Source organism: Calliopsis andreniformis, chromosome 5 (assembly GCF_051401765.1).
Source record: "Calliopsis andreniformis isolate RMS-2024a chromosome 5, iyCalAndr_principal, whole genome shotgun sequence".
NCBI classification, from domain to species: domain Eukaryota; kingdom Metazoa; phylum Arthropoda; class Insecta; order Hymenoptera; family Andrenidae; genus Calliopsis; species Calliopsis andreniformis.
Window position 1 is genome coordinate 14182737 of NC_135066.1, and position 26925 is coordinate 14209661.

The following is a 26925-nucleotide window of genomic DNA, read 5'->3' on the forward strand; positions in this document are numbered from 1 at the left end:
ATCACCAATGGCGGAACAAGCCCGTTCGAGACGCCAACTTGTGAAACACGGTGTTTCTCGAACCCAGATCTCCGTATGAGTCTCGTTGCGTATGTAATTACGAGTGAGATTGCCTGCAACAGTTACGAAGATCCATAGTTTTGTTAGTGAAAGATTCGTGAAGTTCGGGTCGTGAAGCAGCATCGTGTGCGCACTGAGAAGGAGACGCTTCGAGAACGGGCATAGAAGGTGCGTTCACCTTTATCCTTTTAAATGTTTATTTTTGTATTTAAATTTCCTCTTTATTGATATCTATGTGTCGATCATCTTTCGTTTGTTTCATTACGAAATACCTGCTGGAATTGGTTGAGATCCCTGAAGAAATGGGTTTGTGTAAAAATGGCGTGCATACGCTCCATTTTTGATTGATTTTTTTTAGTAAATATCGTGAGGATTAAAACGTGAGTTTGGGAAAGTCTGTCTTTTCTCTTGGCTGTATACCATTGTCTCTTTTTTCGAATGCATTCCGTTATGCTTCCGTGCGGTATGAAACATGCACGTTTAAAGTTAATTGCCCGTTAAATGAACGTACTCCACAATTAGTCTGAATCGACAGAAATGTGTATTTCGAGGAGTACTTTAGATGCTGGAACACTTATGCCTCTTTCTTAATGTAATGATATTGTAATGAATACCGCGTACCATATAGATTTACGTGCTTACGCGAGCATGTTATCATTTGATTGTGGTATAATATATTGAATAATTGCGAGTGAATCGTTTAAAAGGATATTTTATCGTTCCTTTTGTGCTTAGCTGCGGCAAACTATATATAAATGTATGTAGTAGGTGTGGAAATTGATTCAGTGGTTTTTTAAACGAAATTCTGATTTTGTTTATGGATCACGTAGTATTTATCACTGTTGAATGAATCATGTGAAATTACATAGATACAGATGGCATTTCTTTAAGGCTGCCATAAGAGGGGAAAATATTTGAATTCAAAATAGTTACTAGAAACGGGTAAATCTAAAGGCACCAGGTTAATTTATTCGGTTATGATAAATAACTATAATTTGTCGAGATTTTTCAAAATTCATTTAAACGGCCTCGTGTCATAATTTATTTTAAACTTTCAAATTTTGTATCTTGACACTAATTAACGTTTCGTACATATTACATTATTTTACTTTTTTCGATGCTTCGATTACAATTACAGAATTTAGTAAAGGTTAGATCGTCATAGGATATTTTTTCACGCACCTATGACTGACACTAGCATTTTTCTGTAAAATTTTGTTTGATTTGTGCACGGGAACGACTGCCACGAAGTGTCGATAATTACTTTATTCTTGATTACGAGTGCTCGTCGCGGATATCGCGGAGCGTGGAATTTTATCTGTAACGTATTTCGTCTTGAGTAGCAAGCATTTAAAAAGCGGAATACTTTCTAAGAAAAGCCTTTCTGTAAAGTCATTTTACTTTTCGCGTATCAGGCTCTTGTTTTAAATGTGCCGAGTGCAGATTCAGAGATAAGGCGTGTTTGAGCTTCCAAATGTTACTTTTGCGCTTATTAACGCTCTGGCCCGTTATGCACACGGCGCGTCCAATTTATGAGTTTGCGTTAAGTTATTTCTTAAATAGCGTGTGCTCGTAATGTGGTTATTGCGTAAAAGCCTAATACATAATGCAGTCGAATATATTTCCTTCTGACTGTTATTTAACAATTAACGAAAATGGTCGGTCTTTATTTCATACGAAATTGTGAATATTTAATATGTGATATGTATTGGGATGAGGAATCATGGTCTTTTCGGATCCTTTATAAAAGCAGCACTAAATATCTAGAAGGAAAGTAGTTTCGGGTAAAAAGTTTCATTCGTGGGCAACATTGACCTAGAGTGTAGAGGAATGTTAATGCAGCTTTGACATTGGCCATAAATTCGCTACTGTTTTCGATGGAAAATATTCTGGCATTTCTTGGTATTCATAGACGTAACAGTCTGTCGAGTCGCATTTTTCTGTAGAACGCAAACAAATGTCTAAAGTTGTCTGTTTTAAGATTGCTGTTTTATTCTAGTCAATTGACCCATTTTTTTATATTGTATACATTAAAATGTTTGTCCCAATTTATCAGATAATACTCTATATTCTGTTTTTAATTTTTTTTATTCAAATACTTTACTTTCTTGTGATAGTCGCTTCAATCATTTGGGTTTTCAAAAAACCCTTATTTTTGCAAAATAAAACTAACAAGAATTAATCAAAAGTATCAAATCTTTTTTAATTCAGTAATAGATTCAGAAAAAAAGTAATCCTCGTTTCTCCAGTAATTCTGTAGAAAATATATCCATTGAAATTCCATTCACTTAAGTAATTCAACACGCTCTAATTTTCACATTATCTTCGACAACTTTTTCAGTAGAAATTACACGTTTGCGACACATAGTTTCTGAACTATTTTTCACGTCATCGAGTAAAATAGATCGATCTAAGGAAAAAGAATATACAACGCCAATTTCCAACGCCATAAAAAATTATGTAGCACACTTTTTTTACGAATACCCAGAGATTTGGATTCCCCACCGCCAAAGCAGCGATCCCAACTTCACATGAACAGCCTATCGAGCGAAGGCAAATATGTACGTAAGCGGAGAATAATACATAAGCGAAGCGATAGATTCCCGACTCGGCGTATTTCGGATAATCGCGGTCGACTTTAATCGGAAGGCGCGCCCTTGGACGACCATTTCGAGGAAAGGTCGATTCGAGAGAACCGCGGGTATAATCGTCATAAAGGAGTTTGTTTGCTTGCGATAAGATGCCAGGCTCTACCACAAGGTAACAGATACGATAACAGGCTCTGTGAGGCCCATATACGCGGACGACCAGCTGAAATGGGAGCATAGCGTGTCTCTCGATTTCTCCGTTCGGAACGTTCCTGGAATCCTCTCTAAAATAGTCCTCGATCCGCCGATGTTGCGACCCGCTCGTTTCTAGTAACCTTTATGCTTCTAGCCTATAATTCCTGCCGTTCGAAAAGCTTTCTAATTTGCTCGCGTAGCTGGAGCGCGACATTATAAAATCGTTTGCGCTCCACGGGAAACAATTATCGTAAATGACTTCGTCAAATTGCGGGAAAATGAAACACCTGAGTGACTTTCAAGGGGATATTGAGGCAATACGGATCGAACCGAGATTTAGAGCACACGAGCAATATTTTCATGTACGATCTTCTTGCGATCGTATGTCTGGCTTTGTTGTTGTAATTGGAAAAACAGTATAGAATATTGTTGTTCCTGAAGTACTGATACTTCAGTATATGATACTTTAGTGAAGATATCAGAAGTATCAAACATTTTGAAAATATTGCTCATGTGCATTGGCTCTTAAGGGGCTTCCCTACTGTGACTACCTCGAAATTAGGGAAAACTTTGGGAATTAATTTTGGAAAAAGTACAGGTACAATTTTATCTATTTTTTGTAATTTGTTAATATCCATCTCGATAAATACATGTTGAAAATTTTATAAAATGTATTAATATTTGTTGAACTTATGTAACTTCACACTCAACGTTGTTCTTCATGCATGACCGAATAGTGCACATGATTTTGGTTGCCTGATTGATCTGAAATAGAAAAATTTTTTTTTATAAACTGGATTGTAAGTATTTGCTATGTCGTAATCGACCCTGTTTTTTGTCTTGTTTAACTAAGGAAAAAATGTTTGAATTTTTTTCGCGATTTTATCACACAAATTTGCACTATTATTGCATATACTTCACGCCATAGCTAATGCACTCTATTTTATAGAAAAAATTTATTTTTCTATATAAGATTAACCAAATAGTCAAAATCATGTATACCTTTCTGAAGAACAATATTGGATGTGAAGTTACATGATTTTTTAAATAAAATGTTCAATATACGTGCATGTATATTAATAAACTACCAAATATGAATGAAATTAATTTCCAAAATTTTCACTAATTTGGAGGAAGTCACTATATGGAAACCTATTAAAGGGCAGTTTGCCGAAGGGCGTGACGATGAATATTCGTTTCACCTTACAATTAGTTGAACCGTGTTTCCAGCGGTCGGAACAATTGGAGTTCGTTGTTTCCGTTTAAATGGTTCACGTACTGGAATTCAGAGAATCGTTCATACGTTCAGGGTTTTTTTTTCTAGTTATTTCATTACCGAGGGATTTGTTTCGCTTTTTGTTCGTGCTGAGATCAATCTGCATATCTTTGTCAGTGAATTTGAAAACTAGTTCTTGAAAGGCTGTAATGAGAAGAAATTACGCAATAATTTGGTACCACTTATCGTCTTTTCAGATAGTACATTATCATGTTTAACAAGAATTGCTAATTAACTGCAGCGGTGTAATTATGGGCTATTTTACCGTTGATCATGTTTTACGTTATTTAAGTGAATGAAAGAACGAGAATTCAAGTACTTATGCCTTGTAAACACTTTTTACATTAATATTTTATGTAGTATCTAGATAATTATTTATTTAATATTTAAATATAGGTATTAGTCAATTATTAAATTTGAGTACTTTTAACTTAAATCATTTCTATCAGTGATAAAGAAAATAGGTCTCTGAAATAGATAATTATAACTGAAAATTAACGTTTATTTAAGATGCTTCCAATAAATATTTCAATAATAGTTTACACAAATATTGTTTCTAAATAAGAAGCGTAATACTAAAACCTAATATAAAGTTTAATTTCAGAATTTATTTTTCGAGAGAAAAAGATCTTATGAGAACTTATATAGCGCAGTGTGTCTTTCATATTAATGTTCTACGATTGAAAAACTTTGAATCAACAAGCCTTCGCCTTCCTAGAAAACTCAATTTAATTGGTAGCTACGAATGCAAATTCCGAGCCCATTAATAATTTCACTGGAAATATATTTGACGGCCAAATCCGTGATTCAATACTTGCGACAGCGGCTAAAATAAATGTTTGTGTTAAAAAAGGAGAACAAATATTATTCCTCGAAGGATCGTCGAATCTAAATGTTGTAAGGACTCGTTCGAGGAAGTTGCTCGAACCGTGCAGGCTCGAAAAGAACGATTTCTGCAAAACTCGACGTGTTACCACGAATTCTCCCCCACCAGGGGTCCTATAAATGCACAATGGGCCGCATTGTGTCCCTAATAACGGAATCGGCCTCCACCCATTGTTCGAAAAGCATAAAAGCTTTCTGGAAATAGTACGAGGTACGAAGAGATACGTTTCGAACGCTTGCAGTCATGTTACTTTATAATAGTTGTGCCTATTAAATATTCGATCGCTGTAATCCTACATTTCGCTGTTTCCTGTAGTAAGACATTTTTGAAACGATGAGTTAATCATTCTAGACTTAAATTATGTGTACATATATTATAATTCTGTCATGAATTAATTAATTCTAGTAAGCTGTAACATGATTTATATTCAATATTTTTGTACATTCTTTTAATTCAAAAAAGCGTTTTTAAAGGAACTTACTAATTTTGTATTTTCGTGTGTAAATATGTGTGTATAATATAAGGTACTTCTTATTCACTTGTTTATGTGGGGACCGAGCTCACTTATACGATTGTTACATTGAACTATGTATACCTTATGTAAGAATTAATCTGTTGTAATACTTAGCACATGATGAATGTAAATATGTAGTGATCTAGTGATAGTCGAGTATTAATAGAAATGACTCTATTAAAATGAATTCTATACAATCGGGGACAGCGGAAGCAATATACATATTTATAATGATAATTATGTTCGTTTAGAATAATAATATTTAATAGCTTTTTTATATTCGTAGCTTCAAAACTGTGATCTTGCTTTAATCATTTTCTTCACATTTGCCTAAGATATGGAAAATGTACAGAAATTTGATTGGTTTTAAACTTTACTATTCATTAGTAATATCTAGTATTTAGTATTTTGTTTATTATTTATACTATAATAGGATATATTCTAAAATTTAATAGCTTTCAACTTTGAGTAACAAAAAAATTGCATTCCTACAGTGACCTTAAAAAATTATGCGGAAGATTTTGAAACTAATTAACTGACGACAAGATCTCGTTGAAAATAGGCATTGAAGGATTACTAATGTAATATGCTCAAAAGGATGTCTGCTCATCAGGAGATATGAATGCCTGCGTAAAAGGAACGTCACACGGTCTGTTAGAATACATATTTCAGATCCGTGACTCACTGGCCAGGTGTTTCTCTTTTGCACCCCATGCAATCATCAGTGGGGAACATTTTCCCAATGTTTTCTGGGGTTCCTTGAACATTCCTGGGATTTACGGGGCAACGATACAGCCAGCTGCCACATGTCTTTCTGATAGCTGTTACCAATATGCAAGAACTGAATTTCCAAATTACTTGACCGACTTGATATAATCCTGCAGAAACATGCTCTTCAGGGTTTTATTTGAAAAAAAATTGGGAGAACGTAAAGTTAAAAGAATACACATCCTCCTCGAATAGATACTTATAAGTAACTCACACAGAAAATACGTATTATTTTTAAATAATGAAGCAATAAGATTCTTCTACTAATGATTACGAAAGTAGCAAGCAGATTAAATATTTTCACTTCCTTTTTCATGTTTTATTGATTCCTGCAGAAAGTACAATACAATTTTGACATTGTTCACGTTAACCATAAATTATTCTTCACATATTGAAAATAAGTATTCGAGAAACTCTCGCATGAATCCAATCAAAAATAAAAATAAAAATAGATGACAAAAATACGAACAGTTATCGGTCAGGTATCAGAGTGTCCAAAAGTTCCTTATCCAAACGTTTATCGGTGAAAAAAGCAAATGTCTTCTGAATAACAAAATTCCCGTAGATAAATGTCTTCGATAAGATTTCAATGTTTGTATCAAAAATGGTTAAAAATCAGCTGTGAACGAAGCATGAAATTTTGTAGATCGGGAAGTGCTAAAAATGAGAGGTGAAAGGACGAAGTGGGAATCGCGTACTTTGTTAAGAGAAACTCGTGTGTATTATACGGGCGACTGGATTCTTACGGATTTATTCTTGGAAATGAACAAGAATAACGTGTCTTAGGTACGCCTCTCTCTGTCTCTCCTGTTACCCTCTCTTGTGTAGCCTCTCTCTGTCCGTCTCCTGCTCTTTCTCTCCTCCCTTTTTTCATCTTTTCCCCTACTAAAATTCACTTTCGATTGACAGATGCAACTACACGCCACCCCATTTCTCTGAATTTTTCCAATCGCCCTCCTAATTCTCGTAAAAGCTTCAAGTATTTCTCAAGTAACAAATTATCAGATAAATTAAATCATAACGTCAAGTATCACTATTTATAAAACAAGATGACCTAACTGTTAAAGGAAAAAGAGAAGGAAGTATTTTACAATACAAACATATTTTATAATAAATCTTTGCCAAATTATTTCTCCAATTTTTGACTCCTCTTTCCCGCTTTCCTTCTTTTTATATAAATCTAAATTGCAATACTATTTTTCATTTTGTACTTAAACTTTCTTTCGCTGTCCTTAGGCTCAAATTTTCGTCTCGAGTTGCCATTGAAGTCTCAAATTTTCGAATTCTTGTCTCTGCTTTGAGACGAACCGTTGCCCGAATAACAGTTCGTGAAACGTTTCCCAATGTCGAGAACAGACTGTAAGGGGAAAGGGGAGAGAGTCAGTCTGGCAGGAGCGATCGATTGGCAGCCAAGATCGTAAGTGCGGCGTCAAATCGTCGGAATTCGTGACGTTTCGTCGAGAGGCCCACAGAAATACGAGCTCGTATGCGAGAACGATGACGCGATAGCGCGGGACGAGATCGCACGTAAACCAGTTAAAAGGAATCCATTTTTCCGCGAGATATGCGCGACAGAGTACACGCGGCGTTAGCGATGGCTACGACTTTTCCTTGTTGACCTTGCGCGATTTTTTTCCGTATAATACTTTTCCTGCAGTTCGTTTGAAACTCAGAATTCAGAACACTAGTATTACTCAACTATGGAGAAAAGCAGTATCTACTAAATATAAAATATATTACTGCTATTTCGCACTAAACTATAAGACATGAAATGTTCAAAATTATCCAAAAATTCAGAAACTGAATTTTACATTTTTCTGTAGTCACTGTCTTTCCATGGTTGGGCAGTGTAGATACAATCGGTTGCAAAATTTTATGCACTGTGGACATTATAATAATTTAGAAAATATAAAATTATTTATTAGATCTTGTTACAGTAATATTGAAGCAAATAATATTTGAAACTGAATAAATTGTTATCAACTTTACGTAACTATGTGGATGTATTAGAGGTTATGAAATTTGTTTTGAAAAATATATAATCTTTTACAACATTTTAGCTTATTGCATAACTTCAGAAAATACGAGAATTTGTATGTATATAGGTTTCTAATATTTATGTTATGCCACCTACGAGACAAATAAATTTAAGTTTCTAGGTCGATACACATTCATTCAAAAATATCTGCTGTTCTACCCCTTGAGCGTGAAGTTCAAGGGCGATTATTTCAAAGTGACAATTGTAACTATTTATGTTTCCATAGAGATTGTCAAAGTACAAAGTAGAACTCATGTCTGTAGGTGGCAATCTTTCACGCCTCCAATTTCCTGTTTGATTTCATGGGATCAGTAGTTGATACAATTTTTTCAACTTTATTCTTAAAAATTTCTTTGAAAATATATTCTGATTCTTCAATTTTAATCATGAGGGAAAAAATGAAGCACTATAAGATTAACTTCCTCAAAAGTTAACTCATTAGAACAGAAAAGATGCACATTATTCATTTTTCAAGTTTATCATACTAGTGATTCTTTTTTAAGTGAGCAATTTAGTAAATAAAATTTGAATTTAAACGAAAACTAAAAATACATATGCATGTGCATATCTGGCAAGGTTAAGAACATATATAGAAAATTTTATTGCGTTTTTTGTTCGAAATTCTGAATTATATTTTACCAATATTATTGCGTGGTTTACGTAAGTTTTTCATGCAATCGTTTAATATTTGCTGTGTACGTAATTATTTATGCAGCGTTATCTCAAACAAGTTCAACTCTAAAATGCCAGTTTTTGTTAACTTGTGTACATTTGAGATATGATATAAATGTACACGTTAATGAATACGACATATTTAACTATATATATAATTATTCTCGCGTACATGTTAAGGACAAGTGAACTAAACTAAATTTATAAGTAGAGTCACTGGCAAACATATATTTATTGGCACATTTTAGCAAAAACGTATTAATAGATGTAAAGTAATGTAATTTCATAAATGTCATGAGTTAAACTCCATTTCATAAAAAGTTTCCTTTTCTTTACTTTTTTTCTTCTTTAAATGAGGTGTGAAATTTAACCCCAGTCTAACAATCAGTACAAAAATTCTTCAGACTACCTTCAAGGTTATGTTATATAATTTGATACTTCGTGTCGTTAAATATTCAATTAGCGGCTGTAAGAAGTATTAATTAGATAGACTATAAATTATCTCTCAATAAAACGTTCTTGAAAATCAATTAAAAAAATAATAATACGTTATAATTTCTAAGAATTTTATTTATAGAAACAAGGTACATTAAATTAGCATAAGTCAACAAATGAATCACAGAAGATATCAAATTTTGTCAGACTTCTGACACACTGGTACTGTCTATTATCTGTTCTTTCTATGTCAATCTTATGTTTTAAAAAAAAGTGAAGCAAAGAAAGGTGAATTAGAGACAGTACCAGTAAAATAATATTCCAAAGAAAACAGTATGTAATACTAATATAACAATTGAAATTGAAATACCAAGTTTTTCATTTTTTTATATATTTATAATTACAATTAGACTTTTTTGTATTTATTAAGCTGTCAAACCTGCGCAGGATTATAAACAATATACATAAAGCATTTACAATTAAACTTAATAACAAAAAAAATTAGTAATAAGGTCATATCTGTCTTGCCATCGTAAATTGCAGATAAATCAATTTCTTCAGATACAATATTTTATTTTACTTCTATTTCACAATTCCATTACTATGGCACAAAAAATTGTACCATGTAATCAAATATCATCTTCAATTTCTCTTTACTTCTCTGCCTAAAAGAGAATTTTTTATTAGATCGCCATTGTTAATGACTCTGTTTATTTGCGTCTCATAGTCATCGCTAGAATAGAGTTCATAATGCTCTCTCGACGGGTCTTCCACGATTTCCCCCGCCACTCTCACCGGATCACGTGCTAGCCCCACTCCGCTCCCTCACAAAAGCAATTATAGATTCATTCAGAGGTAGCTGCGCCAGTGCTGTGCCGACTGTCACGCCACGGGGACGGTTTTCCAGTCTCACTGACTTCATTTCTCGCACGTTAAATAAATGTGCAGCCACGAGAGCATCGGTACTATCCGTCACAAAGCTTCCTCTCCTCGCTTCGCAGAGAACGTCTGAAAATCGAGGCTCCCTCGGTCGCTCGGGGGAGAATTTACTTCTGACAGTGGTTTAAGCTATTTTCGAGACGCGAGGTGAAAGTGGAAGTGCCTTTTCGGAGAAAGTTCTGCGGGGGATTTCTTCTTCCCGGTTGTCCTCGGCACGACCACAAAAATACCCACGGTGAGCGAGACTGATTTTTTCTATTTTAAAATTCCTCGAATTCCACTCTCCTTTCTTCTCACATGCTTCACCAGACTCCGTCTTGTAGCCTCACTTTCCGAGGAATCCGTCCCAGGTGTACTCTTCCTCTCTTGCAAGATGTGCCTTAGAATGGCTTAGAGGCAACGCTTCTTGCGGGACTTCTCGTATGCAGGGTGATCAGTTCAACTGGAAACCCTCTAATGGGAGCTGGCAGCTATTACGATGCTAACAGCATTTGGAATAAATGCTGCCAACACTCTGAGGATTTATAGATAAACTGAATTTTTTCACCTTAAAATAAGGCTTCGAGAAGACACAAGTCCGTAAGGTAGTACTTAAGCTGAAAACTTTAGACGTCAGTGTCTCGAAAATAGAAACATGTGACTTAGGTCGTTTTGTTTTACAATTATAGAACTGAAACAACAAGGTGATTAGTTTAATTGGAAACCCTCTAATGGGTGCTGGTAGTAATTACGATGCTTACAGCATTTGGAATAAATGCTGTCAACACTGAGGTTTTCCAGATAAACCTTGTACTCTCAGTTCTGTGGTTGTATAGCAAAACGACCTAGGAAGTCACATGCTTTCATTTTCAAGATATTAGCGTTTAAAGCTTTCAACTTCAGTGTACTATCTTATGAACCTTGTGTCTTCTTCAACCCCTATTTTTAGGCGAAAGAATTCTTTTAATACCCTGTTTTCTTTCTGAAAATACAGATTCTATATTTTAGACGCCAATTAAGAATCGAACTGAAATTTTCTGAAAACGTGACATAGGTCGTTTTGCCTTACAATCACAGAGTTATTCTCAGGGTCCGCGATAAATTCTCGTTCGTTCTGTTCGCCTATGAATTTTAATGAGCCGAAGCGATTACTCGCTCTTTACGATCCAACGATTGTTTTAGAGGTCGTCGTTCCCGGAACGCGCTGTAAACCTCGGCGCGAAATTGTATTTTCTTTAACGAGAGGATACATGGTCGCTTCGAGTCGATGGTATCTTTAACGTTCAAAACGCCCGCGAGTTTTTGCATACCTGTAACGGGCGCTAGTGACTCACCTCGCTTCAGTTTTTGTTCCCTGTGACCTGCTTTCGTGGAAGAAACGTGCCTAACGAATCGAACGAAACGCACGGGACGACAGAATAAAGGGAGGCAAAAGGTTCGTCGAAATTCCACGTGGCCTGCCTCGGCTCGACTTGCGGAGAGAGTCAGCGGCGGATTCGAGCGGCAGCAAATTGTTTATTGACGCTCTTGGAGCTTCGTGGAAGCTATGAGCTCTCGCGCGGTGAAAGGCCTGGAATTCGGTTTAAAATTGTTGCATGTGAGCAGTGATCGAAGGTTTTCGAGGGTGAAGGGGTTACGTAACGATTTTGTGGAAATGAGTTCTCTTGGTGCAAGAAGATGGTATTTGCTGTTCTCTGTTCTGGCGTGGGGTATGGTCAGTTTGTTCTGTGGTGGGATAAAGATACACAGAGGGGTGAAATGTAGGGAGAGGATAACTTTAATTCGTTTTACTACGAATTCAGTGGACGTAACATCGCGCATTGATTCTCTGAAGCCCTCGATCATTGAATTTTTCGTCGAACGCTTAGCCAATTGGGACGATTTGCAGTTGACAATGCCTAACGAGGTGTTATTCAATTATTGAAATTTTAATGTGATTTCAGCTGGATTGAGGTTCGGTGTTGAAGCTATTTGGGGATCGTTTTTGAATCGAGGGCGATTAAATTAAGAAAATTGGGTAATATGCGCTGTCGATTTGTGAAACAATGCAGTGAGATATGATTTGTTTAATTTTAGAACTCATTTTTTTGATAGCAACTGAAAATGTGAGAAACTTTCTGTTTTTCAATTTCTTTGAAGAAATGGTTACGAATTATTATTATTTTACATGAAAAGTCTATGTAAATATTCACTATCTACATGAATATCGTGATAAAAATTAGTTTTGAAGTTTTTACTTGTACTTCTTTCATAATCTGTCGTTGATGCAGTAGGGTAATGCAAAAGCAGATGAACAGCTTTATGAGGTACAGGTGTTACAAATTCTAGTGTACTGTGTATTTTTATATGTCATGAATGGTATATGGAAATGAGTTTCTGGAATTCCAATGAGGCAGAAACATTGAAATGTTTAGCAAAAATGTGCTTCATTGAGTGAAACACGTTATCGCGTTACCTTTATTCATCGCTGGTTCATTTAAGTTCTTTTAGAAGCTGACATAAGATATTCTTGATAAAAGTGCTAAAAAATAGCGTGAAATAGGCACCGTTTGATGTTTGTCAGTTCTGACACGCGCAATTTATCATATTTACAATAGAAATGTGCAATTAGCAATGTAGAAACTGTTAATCAGAAAATGTCTGTTATTCAAGCAAGAATAATTCAAGGAATAATTTGAAAAATGAGTTAGATGATTCACTCAACACAGTACCGTTCTAAAATCTGTTTTTATTCTCTCAACGCGTTTATTAACATTCCATTTTCCATTAGTGCTCAGAATTAACAAAATTAATTAATTATCATTACTTTCTATACTATAGACAGAAAATATCTGCTATGAAAACTTTCAATTAGTCAATTCAGTTATATCACTATTCTCCTAATAAATGAACATCCAATTCTTATCATATAGAATTTTGATTTCGATGTATTCTTCGTGAGTCATTTGTAACAACTTGTTAAATTCGATACGGTAGTGGAAAACAGGCTATTGATTTTTTTTTCGTCTAAATGACGTGTTTTAACAAGAATGAACAAGGAAGAACGATCGGTTTCATCAGCATTATATGGGGGTGGTAGCGTTCTAAATACTCGTAATAACAAAAGAGGATCGTTCACGGAAGCAGGTTTGTTTCCCCGAACTCTTGTAAAATAAAATTCACGCTTATCTGTAAGAGATAAAATCCGTGTTACCACTCATTCGGGGAACCTCTTCTCATTTATACTCGCTGGAAACCTTGCTGATAACGAGGCCAGCTACAGCGTCACTCAAAAGTAACGACCGTTTAATTAATCGTGTCTCGCGAGTCAGTTTCTTTACAATAATTATTGTACGACTACGCTCATTTCTATTTAAAATTCTAATTTGATATTTTTTCCGTTTAGTCAGCTACTTTATGTATGTAAGATTTTTAGTGAATTCATTTTAGTGGCTCGAACAAATTCTAGTGAAGATATCTCAGTTAAAATTCTTGAAAATTATTTTTCGTGATCGCAAATCGGTAATGAGTTCACAGTTTAATATAGGTATGTTTTAAATTTAATTGATAAATTTTCGCTCAGAACCTGATTTTATCATCTATTTTTAAAATTACTGTGTGATTAATAATTTACAACTTGCTTCACATTGACTTCTTAAATTGTCAGTAGGATTAACAAGAATTCAAATTAAGAATTTTATAGTTCTGAAATGTATATTTTGTAATACATTGAATTTAAAATAGTATATTTCTAGAATCCTTTAATTACTAAAATTCTTGTACTAGTAATATTTTTCATATGTTCATCTAGTAAATTTATCACTTTCTAAATAATATTTAAGTTTATTTATTTCTCTCTTTTTTATATCAAATGTTCAACATCTTTCATTAATTTCATGTCATTACAAAATACTCAAAAACACTAGTCACATTTATTTAAATTTATAATCGGTGGAAAACGTCATTGGTTTAGAATGAAATAAATTGAAAAGTGCAGTTCTTTCGCTATTTAATACTTGAGTCTCGTGACCACCATTTCTGAGGGGCCCTGTAGCCCAGGCCAGCGCCGTAGGAGAGGCATCGATGAAGTTGACCAGTAAAATTAGCATTCGCTACGGCGAACTGTATTTTGCTGGCGTGTACAGGTCATCAGCCCAGTTCGTCGTTTTCCGAGAAGACGAATTTCTAGCCAGACCCCTCGGAACAGGGTAGACCCGAACCCTTCTCTCGATTTATGATGCTTTCGAACCACCTTGTAACATCGGGGGCCGAGCATCGTAAAACTTGTTCGTTATGCTGCTTCTCCTTCAAATTTATGCACTCCTTCAACGACAAAATCACCAATATCGATACATATACTCGCCCAGTTCTGATAATTTATTAAATTTCCCTCGGTTCATTTTTGCATAGAATACAAATATATTTGCATTCAAGTACTTCTTATTTTTTATTGCCATCAGTTTTCGGTATCCAATTCGTAATCGAGGATAGAAGTGTGCATTTCTTTTTAAATATTTTTCTTTCTTCTTTCTTTCTCTTAAATATAAGTATTTTCTTTTATAAATAATGTGTCGCTCAAAAATTCATACATTTAGGGTGGATTAACGTTCCCGAGCTATTAGTTCACTGTAATTTTTTTTCATGGTGATTCTGCTAGTCCTAAATGTGAGATGGAAAAAACGATAGCGCGGATTTCTTCTAATTTCGTGGTCCTTCGTCAGGGTCTCGTTCTGTTTCCTCAAATAAAACGACCACGTCCAGTTCCGCGAAGTCCTCTACGCCTGAAGATTTTTCTCTCTTCCTCTCTCCTCCTGCCGTTTCCACTTCCCTTGGCATTCCACCGACGGGAGGGAACAGATGGTCGAGGAAGAATAAAGACGCAGAGGGCAGTGATATTTAAAAAGATAATAATAATAATAAATAAGTGGATGGAAAATGAATGCGCATATTCAAAGACCAGTTTCTCAGAAATAATTTGCAATATTTTAATATTGATTTGGATTTTATTTTGTTTCCTGTTTTTCACTATTCGGTTTGGAAGAAAAAAATAGGGAAAAAGTAGGTAATGTTTTAAGTAGAATTGCAAGTAGCTTAAAATTTTACAGATTTGTAATAAATTCAAATTATTGGTAAACAAGCTAGCAAAACAAACATTGGATTTGTAATGTCAGTAGCGAATTTTCAAACTAAATTTAAAGTTCAAGTTTTATATTTACACTCAATTTTGCTTCTTTAGAATTAATAATCCTATTGTATTTTTTCATTATATATTTGAAAACACCTTTGAGAAATAAAAAAAGATTGAGTTCTTTGGTCAACCATTTATTACATATACTCCTATGAATATGTATAACATAATCATAGCTTTTGAAAAACGTTGTTTCTCATTAATATTCAAGGTAAAATTTAACAGATGATTAATAAAAAAAATGTACTGCATAATCCGCATTAAATACACAGTAAAACTGAAGTGATAAATACGTATTTTTTTTTTTTTTCTTCAACAAAAAAGAAGTTAACATTGAAGTCTGTACAAGTAGCAATAAAACGAAAGCTTCAATTATAACATTTCTATTTTTCCTTGGAACTCGAGCAAAACAATTAAGCGTAAATGTTCTTTTAGTAATTGTGTTTTTAGTTACTAGAAAAGTAAGTCTGACAACACTACACGTGTAAAGTAACATAGCCAGGATTTTCTGAAACCATTAATCTGAAGAACTTCATGTGCTCCAATACCATTAACTTTCGATAGCACGACCAGTCATCAACTGACGTTCATTAAGCACTTCAGAGAATCCTCGATAACAAATTCGGTTTGCGTCATAAACCGGAGCAGTTCCTCATTTCATTATTATGCGTTTCCGTGAAACAATATTTGACGTTGTACATACGTGATCGATAACTATGAAAAACACTTGATTGGTACGAAGTTAGCGCTCAGACGAGATAAAACGAAGAATTGGCTTTAGCCAGCTGCGACATTGAAGGACGTACTCACAGACAATATGACACTATGACACTATATATCACCCAGTTATGAATGCTTGTAAAAATTGTCGCAAAATAATGAACTTTTACGTTATTCATGTGTTGACACGATTATAAGTAATTATTCAGCAACATGACTATGAAAGTTTCTTCTGAAAACTATCAAAGAAGAAAAGAGTGTACAGTGCTACCCAGTATTTTTTCGATATAAATTCATTACTGCCTTAATAATTTCTTGCAATCAGTGACTCGTTTTCGATAAGACAGACATAAGTCATAAACACGTTAAGCAACTTTAGAAACATATTTTTTTACAATTTAATGAATTTATCGTTGACTGCAAGGCTTGAGACTATAGCGAACGAAAACTATAACGTGTTTAGGGTCACGTGGCTGATAGGTCGTTTTCTTATCGTAGGCGCCAGGAAGATAACGTGAAAAGGAAATTCGTTTGCTCTAATTAATTCTGCAAAAGAGTGGAGAGAGCAATGAGCCTCTAACCAGCGGATTCTGTACTATCAATTAAGTACAATTAGGAACAGTCTTAATTAACATTAGTATCACTCTCCGTATCTTTAACAAATATCTGGTAAAAATAACATCGCGGGCGAAATGTCGAAAGCCAACGTTTAAATCATTAACGACCTTCCAAAAACGTCATTTCTTCGAATTGGACGAATTTCGTTGAGAATCTGCTGCCAGTAATTTTATCATTGACGCTTTGATGTAGCTCGCCTGTGTAACGTACGTCACGATGCTCGGTTTTGTCGAAGCACAGCCAAATCTAATGCGTTTCTTGGAAGAATGGACATATTTGCCTTTCATGAGTCTGGGCTTTATTTAAATGTCTGGATTTTATTTAAGCTCGTCTTAATATAATTTCGTCTTCTAAAAACAAGGAAACGATTACTCAGAAACTTGATAGAATTTATTGGAAGAGAAGATTATTCCTTTTGATGAGGAAAGATATTTTATCCGAAGAAAAAAATAGTATCATAAATATACAGTTCTATATTTTTTAGTGTCAAGAATATTTCGTTTTTTAACAGAAATGTATATTTTTCAATGCAATTTTAAAACATAAATTTGAATTTGAATTATGATATTGTATTATGTGAACTATCGTTATAAACTATTTTTTAATAAAGACCGAGTTAGCTTGAAAATGAAATTAAAAATAAAAATAATTCCATTCGAAACAATATTTAAAATAATATACATTTTCTGTACCATTTCTTTGCTAAAATATTTGAAAATTTTAAACGCTACCTGAAATACCACTGATCAACCAGATACCTCATAGAACTAGGCACGAACCTGACAGAAGCATTCTTATTTTTCTCCTTTGCATTTTATCTCGGATCTATTAAACTTTATGGTTTGAATCCAATCGATTCTGCATTCAAAAGAATCAGTCGTTCTTGGAAAATGTTATCGCGAGAGTTGTCGCGTCGTAGAGTTTTGATAGCATATTTTCTGTACTATAATTTAATCTGTCGATAACTGTAGGGAATTAGAGGGTCGCACGAAAAAAGAAGGAAGAGAAAACGAGACGGAGGTGATTTTCGATGGAAATGTTCGAGCAGTTCCGAATGTGTAATATTAATTTGCCGATGACGCGACGTGAAATCGTTTCTCGAAATCGACACTGGGTCCGCGGAGTCGTTCCTTTTATTCGGGACGATGAATATTTATCGAGAAACTACAGGTTCGCGAGTCGTGACACGACAATTCCGGCGAAAGTGCTCCATTCATTGGAATATTGCGTTACAAGAAAAATATTGATCCCTTCTTTTTTCTCTGAATATTTACCACAGTGGTCGGTAAGATTCCCTAGCGGCAGAGTTGGGTAAAGTTTAAAGAAGTATCTCAAATATTGTCTTAGATAGTAGATGGTGTACAAGGTTCAAATAAATTTACAAAAAAAAATTAAGTACATGATATGTGAAGTTAAATACATCGGGCTGGTATTTTAAATATGTATAAGCTTTCCTCATTATAGACTTACAGGGGTCTGATAATGGGCTTATAACGAGGAACATGTATTTGTCTTGTGAAAAATGTGAACGAGACGAGAAAATATCCTAAACGTGATTTGATAGTGAAAGTAGAAAAAGGAAAATCACATGTGTATTTAAAATACTCAAAGTGATTTACTTTATGTTCCATTAAAACAAAATGAAAAATGGGTTAAATTAGGACGAATGAAATATTTTGATTTCCTACTTTTCCTTTGCTTTAAAAATCAAAATACTTATGTAAAATACGAATTCCACTTCCACTTCTCTTGGTGAGATAACGTACTTCGTAACTCGCATTTCTTACAAAGCAAGCTAAGGAATCAGCAGTGAATGAAGTAGCGATAAAAACCGCTGGCACGCATTAAAATGCATAATTCCTCGCAAAAGGTGTACGACACTGTTGCAAATTATCGTGAACGTCAGTCGAACGGAAGACACTTGTGCTATTTACATTTCAAATAATTACAATATTACAATAAAACATTAGCATCGCGGAGAACTCTCAGCGCATGAATAAACAAGCCCATTGTTCCTCAGTAAAAGCACCGTATTAAATTACTTTGTTTTCGTTCCATAGCTTTTATCAAATACGCGATACATCACTCTACATATTCGTTAAGAAGCATTAAACAAAGAAATTTACATAAATTTCGTCGAAACATGTGTCTCGCGATAAAAAATGACGTAAAATGAATTTCAGAACGCATTTAAGTCTTCATTTCATAAACGACTACCCAACAAGACTGTGTACTCTTTTACCATCGGAGGCTTATTCTCGAAATCGCGTACTCAGGAGCGCTGTCCCCTAATAAACCCTGCAAATATTTGGAAAAAACTGATACGCTCGATTAATACGAGGAAGACCAGTAGCGTAACGTTGAAAAGGGTTGGGGTGGGGGAAAATGGCAGTGTTGCGGCTGACAGATGTGAACAGTGGGGACGGCCCTAGTGGTGGGGAGTTGGAGAGGCCAAGAACAACTTCTAAATGGGGGCTTGGCCTTCTAGCGTTGCGAAACGTTCGTGGAAAAGCGGCTCCGTGCCGCTTTACTAACACTCGTGCATCTCGCTGCCACGTGGCCCATTAAAGCACACAATGAGAGAAGAAGAAGACAGGCAGCTGCGGTGTACCGAGGGGCTCTCGCGAGCGCACGTGATGTGTCGAAAGAGATGCGTCTCTATTTCCATCGGGATCACGGGAGAATGCGACACCTGGCCATAAACTATGAACCACGTGAGAGTCGTACGTGGAAGTTGCACGCATCTCGAGCGTCGGCGGCGTTTAGTCGATTATTTAAATAACCCGACGAGACGCTGGCAAGGTTAACGGACTCTTATGTCAACGAGCGAGTGACTCGACCGATCGTCAGATATTATTCATGAGAAATCGATTCGCGTTCGTTAGGCAAACTATTTTTTTTTCTTCCTTTTTTTTTTTGTTCCTTGCCTCTCCCCTCTCTCGATCGTTTCCCCCTTACGTTTTAATGCCAGCCTTGCGTCGCGTTTTATCGCGTTTCGTGGTATGTCGATATTACGAACGCGTTAATCCGTTACCAGCGATTAAGAGGGTGATTACGGTTTAGCGAGAACTGTTACAAATGTTTCTTGGATTTCTTTATGTCGCGGTCAAGACTGCATGCCGAGTTTAAAAATATCTTTCCTTTCTACTACGTGTCTACCGACCATCTGGCCAATAGGATTACTGGAACGAAATCTAGGATTGGTTCTAGGATTCGACTGGCGTGTAATTGGTCGGACTACTGGAAGCTATGAATGCCTTTTTGATGTTTTTGAATGAACCGTATGTTTAAGAGGTTGATAAAAAATTATTGATTGTATGTTTCGCAATATGAGGTTTTCTTTTACGAATGGGGAATTTCTTTTTCTGTTAATAACAAATGGATTTATTTAAGATTCTTTATTAGAGAAACTATGGGGTAAATTATTTTCTGTTTTTATCTAGCTTTTTTTAGCCATGGAAAGGAACATAGTGGTTAAGGAGAAATAAAGGTAGAATGAGTAATAGAATCTTTTTTAGAAAAATATAGAAAAAGAGTTTCCCTTTTAAATGGGTTTTGTAAATTACATATCTCATGAGTAGAAATCGTGTATTAGGTATGAGTGTTTCGTAAGTTTCGGAGAGAATGAAAATAATTTGATTTCACTGGAATTCCTCTGTTTGCTGCACACATACAATTATTCATTGTCTTTATTTATGTGTGTAACGAACCTTATAATAACACAGATAATTACGCGGATACTTTATTCTTAGAATGAGTTCAAGATGCGTAAAATGCGCATTCGTTTTGCAATTCGTCAGTCGTAAAATAATAAAAAACAGTGATTTCATTAAAACGCCAATCAAATTAGAATTTTATTATTCAAATTTTTTAAATGTTTTATGTTGTACGTTTAATCGTGGAACTAGAAAGTTAAAGAATAGTCACAAAAATCAATAAACTAAAGAAAAGATTCTTGCAAACTTTTAAATTAATTTAAATTGAATTCGGGGTCAGAACGAGTCATTGGTTAAAATGAACTTACAACAGTAACAAAATTATACGAGCGTGATTATATTTTTAGTTGGAACGGTTTTTCATGGAAAATGGCTTGCGTAAGGCGGCCAATTACGTAAATTATGTGAGTCATATGTATATAATCTTCTATAATATGGTTGAAATGAGGAAAATTTTACACTCACTATTATAAAAATAATATTTAATTTGGTATGCATAGATTTTAATTTTTCTGTGTATTTATTTGTAGAATAGAATTCTAGAGTCAATATTAATATACTGATATATTACATGCACATTAAGGGTGGGTAGATACCTGACCTCTGATTCAGGTCAGGTATCAATGTCGAATGAGGTCAAGTCGAATCAGAACCTCAAAAGTTTGCAACTTGCGATCATTTGTGACTTCTGGTTCAAAATTTTTAATTTTGATTTAAATACTATAAAATTCTTTCTTAATAAAAATTCTATTAACAATAATAATACCTAAACATCATTAATAACTTAATACATTAGATTTCATTTTTTTTAGAAGTACAAACTAACTTATTAATTAATTTTGATTCATTTTTCTGTTACAGATACGAGACTGTGTTATGCTGGAAATAAAATAACTTTGCACAAAATGTTGACAGTGATGTGTCCAAACTGTCGCCACCGGTTTCCAGCTCCAGGTTGTTGTGAACCTCAGAACATTGAAAAGGATAATAGTTTAATCCATCCAACATCCTGTTACTATGGTGGCCTCCTGGTTCCTAAAGGCTACACCAGTGGTGGTGGCTGTTTTATAAATGCTCCAACTATTATTCATAGCCAACCTATTATCAATTCCTTTAATTATCCATCGACGGCGCCTGATTTGGAGAAACCAAGAATCGACAAGCAGAAGGAAACTTTCTTCCAAAGATCTGAAAAAGATGCCCGAATCCTTGGATTTCCACTTATTAATGAAGAAATCGAGAAGAATCAAAATTCTGAATGTCAAATCACAACAAGTTGCGACTTAACTGGAGGAAGTGTAACAATAACAACGCCAAGTATACAATCAGGAGGATGTTTAATTCAAAGTACAGATTCTGGTATTCTTATGCAAACACCACATATGGAAATCCGTCCAAAACTTTCTGGTGGTGGCTGTTTTGTTCAAAATACATTGTCCACGGAAAATCAAGAAGCTTCAATTGTACTTCCAGAACCAAGAACTCATCAAGAAAGTATAGAAAATCGTGGAAAAATGTTCTTGTTACCTCCAAGTGGATGTCAAGAGCTACCAGGAACTCGTAGAAATATTTTATTCCAAAAGACAGAAGGAAAAGCTGCAACAGAGAATCTTATAAGAGGAAACTGTGAAGAGAAATCGGTTCCTTCCAGTTTTCAAACCAATAACGTGCCAGTAATGCAATTCCAACAAGACAGAAATTCCCAGAAATGTGAGCACCGAGAGCAAAGAAAAAATTCGAACTGTTGTTGTGGTCACGTTCAAAATCTTTACCAAGTCAAATCGAATAGTCCTCCAATTTCAGAAAATCGTAACTCGACGCTTTTAGATTCCAATCACGGAGTTCAGATTCAAGTGAACGCGACTGTACAGCTTCCTGCGAGTTTAGGACAGTGTACAGTGAATATAACAGCGACTACTACAAACCCCCCTAATTCCTTATCAGGAATAACTTCAAGAAATAGAAACAATTTCAATGGCGGTGGTTTGGTGCAGGAAAACGAAGCTCAAAACAATGAAGAGAATTTTGAAGAAAGAAGAGATAGGACCCCAACCACACCAGTTTCATGGTTGATGCCTTGTCCCTGGAGCTTCGACAATTACGTGATAGACAGAGATGCAGCTAGACTTTGTGAAGTCAAGAAACTGTTACAAACCTGTGGTTGGTATCACGAAGGCCTTAGTTGGCAGCAGAGTGAAAGTTTATTGAAAAATACCGCAGTTGGACGGTGGTTGATGAGGGACAGTTCAGATAGTAGATACACATTCGCTGTGTCTGTGCAAACTGCTAGGGGTCCCACCTCTGTCAGAGTCCACTATTTTGTAGGACAGTTTCGATTGGATGCTGAACCTAGACTTGCTTTTGCAATCCCACTTTTTGACTGTCCAATCAAAATGCTAGAATATTACGTAGAATATTCGAAGAGCGTTGACGAACATAGGAAAGAGGTTTGGGTAGATTACAGTGGGCAACTTTATAGTGAGATTTATTTGACGAAACCTTTAGTTAAAGAAGTTAGATCTCTTAGTCACTTGGCCAGGCTCGTCGTTAATAGGTGCAAGCTGCCCACTGAACACTTGCCACCATTAATTAAGAAATATCTTGCAGAATATCCATACACTCTTTAATAAATGATATTTAATAGTTTATTCTGATTCCTGGAGTTTATTTATTCATTTCTAAAACGTTTAAAATTATATTAACAAATTTCAAAACATATAGGAGCATTATTTGATTAGATACAGTAATTTATATTTGTAAATAAGTGTATTATTACAGTTTGTTCTAATTAGGAAGGCTAGAATATTTAGTACAATAATTCAGATGATAAATCTAGACTGACTTTATGTATATGTTCTATTATAAATTATATTAGCTCCAGAAATCAGAAATGTCTAAGAATGTCTTTATTTTTATACGTTCCAGAATATCTGTATCAGAATCTATATTTGCGATTAGTATGAAATACAAAGAAATTTCAAAAAGTATACTTGAGTAGATTCTATTAACAACTGAAAACTAATATTTGATTAGAGTAATGTAACATTCTATTGTTGAGACAACCAGCGATTTTAAATAGGCGAAGGCGTATAATCTTCTTTTGTAGTCAGCAAAGCATAATATTAAAAGATTGATTATTCGACCGAGTTTTGTCATATGAAATCTTTTTTAAGGACAGGGTACCATTTACATATCCTGTTCGGACCAGTCAAATTTTTACACGAACTTTTTCTTTGTTAACAATTAATTAAATTAATTGAATCGTTCGATTTTAAATTTTCTTTACACAGAAAATGTTCTTCGACTGTAATTTTTCATTACTAGAATTGTGTAATCAATTGTAAACGAAAATGAATTTATGAATCTATTCGTCGTTTTGGAAGTCTTACAAAGACAAATAAAATAAAACGAAGAATGTTATTTTTATAACATAATAACATTACAGACACAACACGGATTGATCGTTGGAAAATGAATTATTCATAGAACTCGGTCGTTTCTGATATTTTTTCGAGCTTTGATTAACAACTTTGTACGCTTCAAGTTGTCAATCATTGCTCCAAACTGCAACTGTCTAGTGACAGTAAGAATGATATTAAATCGGCTTCAATAAAGGAATCGTAAGGCAGTATTAGAATTAAAGCGTCGATTTGACTCTTCGTTTCCTAATGAAAGTGATAACAGAGTTGTGAAGCAATTAGTCTGTTAACCTTTAAAGACCGATATAAGTTGTTATATCTGACATAGTGTGAGCTGCAACAACAACAAAAATTACTATCATTTAATTGGATTCTATTTCATAAATTTTCTTTTAATAACGTTTCAAGAGAAAGTAATTTTCTTGGCACCATAATTTAAATTTCCTAAAGTAGAACCTAGCAGCAGGTTCAAATCTACGGTCATTAAGGGTATAAATCAATGAGTGTCATAGACTTTTACAAAATAATTGCGTAGCAGGAGGAATTAGTAAGCGAATGTTTTTAATACAGTGTGCAAGGGTGTGCTTAGATCGTTTACAATTTACGAGGTTTGTCCCGACATATGCGTAACTAAACTTTTGGATTTTGAAAATATTTAATATGTGAAGCTACAAAATGCGCTAGATATAGCGGAAACTAAATAGATATTAAATTTTACAGCCATCTAGTTACATATAATATAAAAAGAAATTAATATTTTATGATATATTTCGTATGAAGAAACTTTAGTACGCATAATTTGGTATACAAGAGAGAAATCATGTAATTGCGTTCGAAATGAATAGTTGAACATCGCGAAAGAATCAAACACTAAATTAATTTAACTCTTGTTGTTTATCGACGTGTTTCTTCAAACGTGTGTTCGGTGCGTGTGTGTACGTATGTAAACAAAATGAGAATTTCAGACATATGTACGAATAAGAGACACTTGTGTTGTACTGTACTATCAGAAACTTGTTAAGAATCTGATCAATCTCGTGTGTCCCACGTGCTTCCGACTGCGTGCAATTGAATAGATTCGTAATAAATTTGTGATAGTACTGGATGATATTTTTGAGCTCATTGTACATATATATACGAAAGTTAACAAAAGGTACGATCGAAAATGTCGATCTTTACGCGAAACCAATTATTGGTATATTTTTTTAAGCAAGAATCAGCGGCCTTTTCAAAGCAAACACGACTTTTCTAATAGGAAATATATATTGTATACAGAGTGTTTCAAAGACCATGCCCCCTTTAGATAGAAAATAACGATGGGATTGCATCATTTGAAATTTTTGCTATACCACGATGCTGCATTTTCCTGTAGGATTAACTGCTTTCTGATTGGGACACTCTGTATAAGTTAATATTAATAGGATTGTTCATTGTCTCTATATTAGAGATGACCTTTTCAACTGTCGATGTACCTACCCTTCGTCGATCACTTCTAGACGAGAATACTTAAGAAAATGGCTACATTTTGTATTAATTGACTTAGAGTAAAATTTTAGAGGATCATGTCAAATTGTTTTATGATTATGCATGTTGCTTAAAATCGGTTTGTGGCGGATTTTTAATTTGTAATATATCCGCACAATTTCGACGATGGTTGCAAGCAGTAACGCAACTGAATAATTGATAACATGATAATTTGTAGTTATAGAACCTGTAATAGGCAAGCTAGGCTATCAAATTAGGAAATATAATTGACATTACACTGCCACAAACTTTATTCCCTAACAATGTATGGAGATCCATAGTATAATTGAATTATTCGATGATTTGTTTCAAAATTGTGCTTTGTGTCTTATCTGAATCGCGAAGGGTTAGTTAATCTTTATTTTTCCATTTCTAAAACTCTAATCGAAGGTGTATGTTTGTCGTTGGAAACTGCCACTCAGCGAATCCTACGATTTCACGTTTTATATTGCGATGACCATAACGATGTATAGTGTGATGAGAGTTAAATTATTAAATAATTATTTATTACAAGAAAAGATCGATGGAGTATTTATTGCCGCTCCAAAGAATTCCTTCTAAATTGATTTAGTTGAGAGAAATACTTTTTTTCACTTTTATGTGGAATATAAATATGACAAAGTTACATAAGTTGAGAATTTATTTGCATATTCATAACTTTACATTATTTCGAACATTTTTTAGGACCTATAAAATACTTACGATTATGTAATATAGCTAGAATAATATTTTAAGACATCAAACTACTGTCAAATCTGTCATAATATATTTAAACAGATATTAATTGACATTTTACTAAAGGAAGTTTTAGATTAGCCAACAACTAAAACTAGAATCTTAAAATAGTTATATTTTTATTCTCATTTATTTTCAAATTGAGTTGAAAATGAAAAATTGCAAATAAAGTATTTTTAGATAATTTAAAAAATTATTCAGTATCTATACTAAATTACTTCGATAAATATTTGTTCGACTGAGAACATATTTACGACGAATAAAAACTTAATTGGTATTTGTCAAACAAAGACAATTTTGCTTATCTCTAACAGTAAATACACACGAAGATGCATATCTCTTTTTGTTAGGATCTTCCATATGTACCATAGACGAGTATACTGGATAGAATGAACAAGTTATACGTTTTTTCGTCCCACACTTTTGGGGCTCTAAAGCCCTATTACCATTTCTGTGTTACGTTCAACCACAGACGAGTATACAGGATAGACTGGACTTCCGTGTCTCACGTTCTGAAATACCGACGGTTCGAGAAACCACTGGTTTTCGAGCGTCCTCTGCGATTTATGAGCGGTGGATGTAGGAAACGTATTCGTTTCACGCTGATAGTGCAGGCAAACGAGAAAATATTCCTACCATACCATCCAATATATAAGGTGTCCCATTAAACTATGCT

At 34.5% G+C, this 26925-nt stretch overlaps 1 protein-coding gene across 2 annotated transcripts; it reads left to right on the top strand.

Moving 5' to 3' along the window:
- The first annotated feature begins 18 nt into the window (after window positions 1-18).
- On the top strand, window positions 19-26034 carry LOC143178874 (uncharacterized). 2 transcript variants are annotated; one of them, XM_076377789.1, is made up of 2 exons: window positions 19-228; window positions 21433-26034. In XM_076377789.1, exon 2 carries the CDS (start codon window positions 21477-21479, stop codon window positions 23196-23198), a length of 1722 nt encoding a protein of 573 aa, XP_076233904.1. In that variant the 5' UTR covers window positions 19-228; window positions 21433-21476; the 3' UTR covers window positions 23199-26034. The 2 variants fall into 2 exon arrangements, with proteins under 2 accessions (XP_076233904.1, XP_076233903.1); XM_076377788.1 differs by lacking the exon at window positions 19-228 and adding an exon at window positions 10315-10606.
- Window positions 26035-26925: the final 891 nt, after the last annotated feature.

Excerpts from the sequence above, each read along its gene's own strand:
- LOC143178874 (XM_076377789.1), top strand. The coding sequence starts at position 21,477 with ATGTTGACAGTGATGTGTCCAAACTGTCGCCACCGGTTTCCAGCTCCA.